The sequence below is a fragment of the Cupressus sempervirens genome, chromosome 9, assembly GCF_028749045.1.
Source record: "Cupressus sempervirens isolate cs-2001-9-10 chromosome 9, ASM2874904v1, whole genome shotgun sequence".
Lineage (NCBI taxonomy): Eukaryota > Viridiplantae > Streptophyta > Pinopsida > Cupressales > Cupressaceae > Cupressus > Cupressus sempervirens.
In genome coordinates, this window is record NC_143126.1 from 7,721,175 (window position 1) to 7,729,936 (window position 8,762).

Here is an 8,762-nt window from a genome sequence, read left to right on the forward strand (position 1 = left end):
GGACACATAGAACTCTTATACATTTAAATTTTGATTTATGTCATCTAAACCCTCCTCCTATTTTCTGGCTAACCTTCTACACATTTTCTAATAGAAATGCAAAATCACATCTAGACCCCCCTCCTCTTTTCGGGCTAACCTTCTATGCCTTTTAAATCAAATCTTAATGTTTGTTCATCTAAAATAAAACCATGTCAATATTTTAATCCTACAACAAACACACAAAGTAAAACATTGTCTAATTTTAGATATAAAGAAGTTGAAGATCCAAATTACAGCGAAGGAAAATCTGGAAACACTTTTTAACCAAACTTCTATTTCAATCAAAAAGTTTTAGCTGATCGAATACATTCAAAAGAAACAACTAAGACTTCTATATAACAACTTTGACACAATCACTTTTAAGTAACTGGCTGATTAATTCCTTGCCTTTTGGATGGAAATAGAGAGAACACCACACAGCTTACAAAACTCACAACAAGAGGCAGAGCTTGCAGTATCTTTTTTATATCGTTTTCAGCCGATGGATACAAACAGTTGACTATATTTTTGTCTGTGAAAGCCAAGACACAGAAAACCACAACGGCCAGACTTGAGTGCACTATATCCATATAGTTAAGCTTGTAGTCTTTCTCCCTGGGAGGCTTAATATTCTTGCTGCTGGGTAGAGTGCTCAAACCACTTTTGGTGGCGATTCCATAGTGGACCTCAACTTTACCTGTGCAGTCATCTTTGAATGTATCTGTAAATGACAAAATGAAGCAAGCAATTGCAAGAATTCCAACAAAAGATCCCACTAAAATCTTTTTCCATTTTGCACAGGTTTTATCACTGGCTACGAGATTAGAAAGTGTCATAAATACAAATAAAACACCAGTTGGCAAATGCTTGCAAAGATTAGACAGTGTAAATGGCACTTTCTCAGCTCTTGTCTTGCTTGATGAGGAGCACGTTGTTTTTCTCCCCTCTTCGATAGCCCTGCTCTCAGATGTCCCCTCCATATTTGGTGTACCTGTTAATTGGGAGAAACCCTAATCTTATTCTTGCAATGGAGTATAACTCGACAAAATATGTTCTAATGAGTTCTTTCATGCTTTTATAGGAAACTACTAATTGAACCTGCCCTATAAAAACAATTAATATCAGTTTCAGGTCAATTTTACTTAGGCCGCTGGGATGAACCTGGGAATAGAGCATTTATCAGCAAGAGAAAGATATTTACCAAAAACGACTTTTCAGATTTTCGTTATCTTTGTTGGATACTAATTTGTTCTTTCATGTTTTTATGGGAAATTACTAATTGAGCTTACCCAATAAATAAATTAAGATCAGTTTAAGATAAATTTTACTTAGGCTGCTGGATTTGACTTGGGAAATGAACATTTATCAGCCAGAGATAGATATTTTCCAAAAATGACTTGGATAGATTTTACTTATCTTTATTTGTTCGGTCCATGTGTGGCTTCCGTGAACAGAGCACCCAAGTGTTGTCACTCAACAAAATATCCCGTGCTAAAACGTTAGGGAGAAAACGATGAATCACGATTGTCAGTACAATCTTATTGTGGAAATGTCCATTGAAACTCGCACCTACCTGGTCGTGCTTAGTTTTCAATGCTATAAAACCTAAGGGCCCTGGCCAGTGGAATAGGAATACGTATTCTGAAATAGAAAATGGGGCTACGTATTCCTGTTCTCCGTTTGTTTCAGCCAATATTTGATGGGAATTCGCGGACCCAAAAATTTATGTTTTCTAAAATAAAAAAAAGTGGAATAGGAATACATATTCCAATAACACCTATTTAGGTGGAATTGCAAAACCCCATTTTTGGGCCAAAATTGGAATACATATTCCTATTTTACTTCGTATTTCAATTCCGTTTTGGTGAATCCAAACAAGGAATTCAAAATTTTTGGAATACGTATTCCTATTCTGCTCGCCAAATGGGCCCTAAATGCTTACATTGCTTTATGATCAGGCTTACCTACTCTGTACGAATATTTATTTCCATCAACAGTCGACCTAGTAGAGGTTGAAAAAATATAGATATTTTTTAATTCAAACTAATAAAAATAATTATGTTATTCAGAAAAAACAATATAAAAAATTACAACAGGGGAAACGTGAATAGCTGATAACAGCTACAACAAATGTATCTCTAAATACATAAACACTAAAGCTTAAAATAATAGCAGATGAAGAGTTATCTAAAAAGACAAGGTTTATGCTAAGGTTTCATGCGTCTCTTGCATATGGCTCTTTGTCTAAGTTTTCCTTCTATGTTTTTCATCTGTCAAATTGCATTTAGTGTGGGAGTTTTTAGGGCTAGTTTATAATGGCCCTATCCAGTTGTGACCCAATAGTTGTTATTGATGCTAGCACTGTTGCTTCGGATAGTCATGGTGCCTCCATTGAACAAACATCCTCCAAGTTCATCCCGAATGTCTTCTATGAGGTAATCCTACTATTATCCTTTACAGGAATTTGATGTTGCATGTGAATGGCTAGAACAACATACTTTGATAGGGTATTTTGTGGGGTAGGACTCCTCCTGAAGCTATGCTCAGAGAATGGGTTACCAAGAGTTGGAATCCTCAAGGAGTCCACCTTGAAGCTATGAAAAACCTTACAAAAGCTTTTTTTAATTTTGCTTTGTTAACCCATACTAGGTTGATGCAATCTTTAGCAATGGCCCTTGGTTAGTTTTCTCCTCCTTGCTTATGTTCCAAAGATGGTCGTGAGACTTATAGTTTTTGATGACAAAAGGCTAGATGGATCAATATAGTGTCACAATTGCAACAACTATACCATGGAGACCTTGTTGCATGTGCGACATGTAGGTGACAGATATGTTTTGGATCTGACGAATAACCATCGAACTTGTCCATTGCAATAGAGATAGATATGTGCCAACAACATTGTGGTATCGACTAGTCATTGAAGTTGTGACACCAATGCAATAGGAAAAAATATGAAATGTGTGACGTTGGAGAGAGTGCTTTCCTAACAAATCTATTTCTAAAATTCAACTTTGGTTATGAACATTATTAGTAGACTGCAACATTCTTACCCCTATAACTAATTTTCCTATTATTTTTATCTTGTGGGAGGGACTAGATGATTCTTGTAAAATTCAACTTTGGTTATGAACATTATCAAGAGACTACAACGTTCTTACTCCTATAACTAGTTTTCACGTTCTTACCCCTATAACATGAAAACCAGTTATAGGGGTAAGAACGTTGTAGTCTCCTAATAATGTTCATAACCAAAGTTGAATTTTAAAGATAGATTTTTTAGGAAAACACTCTCTCCAATATCACGAATTCCACTTTTTTTTCTATTACGATTGCAAAATTTATAGTTACTAGATTAATCTTGCTAGCTATGAGCAACTAATTGTTCATTTTATTGTACCTAATTTGATGACAATTCTATAGGAATTCGTAATCAACCCAGCTAATCAACAACTAGACCAATGAATCGCAATGATAAAGGCGTGAAATCTATGACTAAAGTTCGTAAGAAAAGATATTCAGACAATAGTTCATTTGAGAAGGTACCAAAAAAAAGGGAGAAAAGGAGAAGATATCATCATGACCGTGATAGTGAAAATAAAAACTATGGACATACTAGAATGAATTTAGAGAAATATAATAGAAAGTCTACAAAAGGTTCTAGTTAGAGGAATGAGATTTATGGAGGTACCGAACACAATGATATTATATATGATGCAGAGGGAAAATACAAGAATAAAGATATGGAAAATAATTTTTCTAATCATAGAATTGGTAAGCATCATACCTCTGTAAAAATTCAAGATGATACAAAGCCTAGAAGGGTTGAGACAATGGGAGAAAGAAGTAACTTGGGTAGAGATGTTTGAGGGTGATAAGTAAAAAGCATGAGGAAGATAACAACAAATATGAGTGTTAAGTCAACAATTATAAAAACATAATAGTCAGAGAATGTTTACACAAGAGTAAAAGCTCCTTGCGATATTATTTGGTACAATTTTTTGGTATATTTTCACAAGCCTGCAAGATTTGTTTTTTGCTATTTTTCAAAATAGATTTCCATTTGTAAATTGGCCCAACAATATTTCTGGGCTTAACATTTTGATAATAATTAGAAGGCTGTTTGATTAATATCAACAATCTACTTCACTTGAAACTTTATTTTTATCTTAAATGCATCATGCAACGAGAAATTCTGGTTGAAAAGTGTATGGGCCACTCATTTTTTGGTGGTACTATTTCTTAAGTTATTCATAGTTAACTTCTTGTTGGCTCATGGTAGATTAGAATGTATCTAAAAGGATATAGTGAATTTGTCAAGGTCTCATGTCAAAATACTTCTTAATTGTTACATATAATGTCTTAAAATAGTTAAGTGCTACCTAATTATGTCCAAGACGTTTGCATATTGGAGGCAAAGTCAACCTACCACGCTGCCTACAAACCCATACCCACATGATCAAGACCTTTGAACAACTCACTCTAATAAATATGTAGTTTTGGTTTCTAATTGTTTTGATGTAGCTATATTCCTATAGCCACTCGTGAGCTTTAGTCACCTAATATAGCTCTTTACCATGATACACCCACTTGGACGAATTAGGTAGTTTTCTAAAATTAGAATATTGTAATACCCTAGTGCAACCTTTGTGTTCTAGTTAACAATTAATGTAAGGTTTACTTGTATATGTCCTAACTCACTCCTTTTATTAAATGTAAGGTTGATTACCTGAACATCCATATGTGTATAAGCATGGTAAGTTACCTAGAATGTCATAAGATCAATCTTTAAAGTACCTGGCATATCCTCCTCACCTCCTGCTACTCTCAAGGGAAGTCCATCTTCATTGTTCATGAGCAATTCATCACATGGGTACATCCAAGAATGTCCTCATCACATCTTCCATAAAATGAATCCAATATTACAAAATGTCTTGTAAGAATTAATACTTCAATTGAAATAAACACATGAAAAAGGAGAGAGAAAAATAGGAATCTACTTACCAATAGGTGTTGCCATTGCATCTATGGCCATGCTACCTATTGAGTGAGTTTTATTGTTTTTCTATTGTGCTAAGATCTCTTTTTTTATATACATACATACATAGATATATACATAGTGCATACATATATACACATACATGCATCTATAAATACATATATACATACATATACACATACATACATACGTACATATGACCAAGAGCATGAAGATCACAAGGGAACGACAATAAAATCCTAGATCTCCATTGATCTCCAATAATGTTTAGAGATCTCCACCCTCGTTCAAGGCTCTCCAACAATTTCACAATATCCTTGCAATGATTCCAAGTATCAAATGCTTATAAGAGTGTTTCAAGGTTTGAAACCCCTTCAACATCCTTTGCATGGTTTAGAGGTAATATCATTATTGCAGAGGCCTCTAGAAGGAAATGAGCCTCATGATTATGACATTTACATAGAAGTAGAACTTGCTTCTTCAACTCCTTACACTCAAATCTTAACTGAAGTTATTCTTCCAATAGTGAGAATAGCTACTACAAATTCCTGGGAGCCAAGGGACCTTGAACCTACGGTACATTTTATGGAGACATGGGAGATGTTACTACTAGCTCCAGTACTTCATAACATTCTAGATCATATAGTAACCAAATTAACAATAGTTGTAGATACTTGGGATCCTCACAGGGAGAGTGTGCCAATACACACACGGTTACATCCTAGGTTTCCATTTTTGGGGCAGTGTATGGAGCCTTTATATCCAACCATTCATTACAAATTGGGGAAGGCACTTCATGCCTAGCATTCAAGTGATGCATCTACATATGCAATTTTATCACCATGGAAAATAATATTTGATCCTACTAGATGGGAACGACTAACTGTTCATTTTATTGTACCTAATATGATGATAGTTCTATAGGAATTTATACTCAACCTAGCTAATAAGTAACTAGACCTAATTTACTAGGTTATGGCTATTTTCTTTCTAAAAATTTCTACTATGATATGTTTTTGTATAATTACTTGTGAACTCTACCCATTTTTCCTAGTCTATATTATTTTTGTGGAGGATCTTGAGGTAAGTCACTTAGCATGGGTTGAGTGAGTTTAATTGTTTTATTATTTGGATTCTAGAATATGTATGTAGTTGGATCAATTTTTATATTGTGTTAAGATGTAATAAAAACCTTAAAAAAGATTACATATTTAGAAGGAAATATAAAGAGATACCTATTTAGTAGGGAGGAGATATAGAAGAAATGGCTAGGATAATTAGCATCCAGGTGTCATCAAATGTGTGATTTGTTCAGTGGTTAATATTTTTCAAGTTTAATGTTGCCCAATTTGGGCAGAAGTGTGGGCTTAGAAATGTACTTGTAATGGTTCTCCAAGGTAGATAGAAAAGTATGGTAGCCTATGAGGTAGACTATAAAGTTTACAATACTACATATAGGAGATAAATTTTGGAGACTAGTGTAATGGAGATAAATTTTGGAGGCTGGTATATTGGAAATAAGAATATGCCAAGAGACATAGTGGTAAAAGCAATGTAATTTTGAAATTCTAATAAAATATTAATACAAAGATCAAAAACAACAAAGAGAAGTAGTTGTTGATTGTTGTCTTAAAAAATCTAATAACTATCAACAACAACATTTAATAAGTTAGTCTGATAGAAAAATATAGAATAGATTACCACTTCTATGCTTGTTCATTTACAAGTTATTTTATTCTTTTCTATTTTTTTGTTGATTTATTTATTTGAATATGCTATTAACATTCAAAGTTGTTATTCTGTGAGAGATTGCATTATAATAACAAAAAAAAAATCAAACTGAGCTTTCATACCCAAACTCACGAACATAAACGTGGCACAATCCTAAAAGCATTTTTGAATACAACTTTAAAATCTAAGTTTTCCATAGCAAGGCATTTTCTAAATACTTGATCTAGACAACTCAATTTTCTGCTCTCATATTGAATTGAACTGAAGCTTGAAAAGGAACAATTACTACATAACCAAACTTACCTACACCTATTCTTGATTAATTCCTTCAAATAAGTTTCCCTCTAAGTACTTTTTTCCTTGATTCCAAAAGCAATGCATAATGTCATTATAATCACACTTTTTCCACCTGACATAGTATAATGATACACTAAAAATGATTAAATAGAACAAGAAAACCACAAAAAATCATAAAATATAGAAAATAATATTTATAAACTACAAGGCATTATAATCTTTGAAAAACAAGGGCATTAACAATTCACTCACTCATATTCTAGCCAGCAATAAAATTAACCCATTCTTTGAACTCTTTCTGCAAACTGTTGTGGCACATGAAGTTCTCCATGTAGATCCTCAAGATAGTAGTAGCACCTCCCCTTTGGCTTCTTCTTATACAAAATTCTTCTAGTATGTCCTCTATCAAAACCTAACACACATAAAAAATGAAATGAATACAAAAATGCTCCAAATATAAGGGTTTGGGCTTAGGGTTTCAATGCAGAAAAGCCCAAACACCGTATTTCAGAAAATACAAGAAAGCAATTTCGAGTGTTGAGAATAAAAAGAAAGAAATGAATTTGAACTGAATGCATAGACTTTTTTGTTACCTTTGGTTGTAGTATCACTAAAAACCATCTAAATTTCCATTGTTTTATTGATTTTTTTTCAGCTGGGCTCAATGTTATTGTTTTTTAAAGGCATTGTGATAGTAGCGATGTCCAGTGTTCTAAGTCATGGTAGGAATTGGACACCAAGTGTAAAGGAGATATTTACTCTTGTTTGAGTAGTATCATTAATTTAAGTCATTTGTCTAAGATTAAAAATTGTGAAGGGAAAGTATTCCTTACATAATACTATAATAATATAAAACGATAATCAACTATGAAGGTTAAAATTATATGTAATTAGATGGCATTACCCTAAAAAAGAGAAAAATAACTTCATATTAAAATTAAAAGTTTTTGTAAAATTTCTTGCGAACTCTACCAATTTTTCCTAGTCTGCATTATTTTTGTGGAGGATCTTAAGGTAAGTCACTTAGCAAGGGTTGAGTGAATTTTATTGTTTTATTATTTGGATATGCAATTTTTTCACCTTGGAAAATTGTATTTGATCCTACTAGCTAGGAATAGCTGATTGTTCATTTTATTGTACCTAATCTAACAATAGTTCTATAGGAATTTGTTCATTTTGTAAAATTTCTTATGAACTCTGCCCATTTTTTCTAGTCTACATTATTTTTGTGGAGGATCTTGAGGTAAGTCACTTAGCACAAGTCAAGTGAGTTTTATTTATTTTTTATTTGGATTATGGAATATGTATGTAATTGGATAAATTTTCCTATTGTACTAAGATGTAATAAGCACCTTAAAAAAGATCTCTAAATATACATGTTCAAAAGGAGATATAAAGAGATACCTATTTAGAAGGAAAAGAAGCCAACATATACATACCCTTCAAGAAATTCGCAGAGCCAAGGCATGGCAACAAAATCACAGAGAAAGGGCACACTATAGTAATTAAATCCCAAAGCAAGGGCACAACATGGAAAAAAAATTACAAAGCAATGGCATGACATCAAAATCATAGAGCAAGGGTATAGCAATGAAACATAGAGATGACAAGGGAATGGCAACCAAATCACAGAGCAAGGGCATGAAAATGAGACACAGAGATCACAAGGGCATGATAACAAAATCATAGAGCAAAGGCATGACTGCAAAATGTAGAG

At 33.2% G+C, this 8,762-nt stretch overlaps 1 protein-coding gene across 1 annotated transcript; it reads right to left on the reverse strand.

Moving 5' to 3' along the window:
• Positions 1–401: 401 nt before the first annotated feature.
• On the reverse strand, positions 402–1,001 carry LOC149537352 (protein DMP4-like). The gene has a single exon (XM_089799002.1). It carries the CDS (start codon positions 999–1,001, stop codon positions 402–404), a length of 600 nt encoding a protein of 199 aa, XP_089655128.1.
• Between the last annotated feature and the right edge of the window lie 7,761 nt (positions 1,002–8,762).

Excerpts from the sequence above, each read along its gene's own strand:
- LOC149537352 (XM_089799002.1), bottom strand. The coding sequence starts at position 1,001 with ATGGAGGGGACATCTGAGAGCAGGGCTATCGAAGAGGGGAGAAAAACA.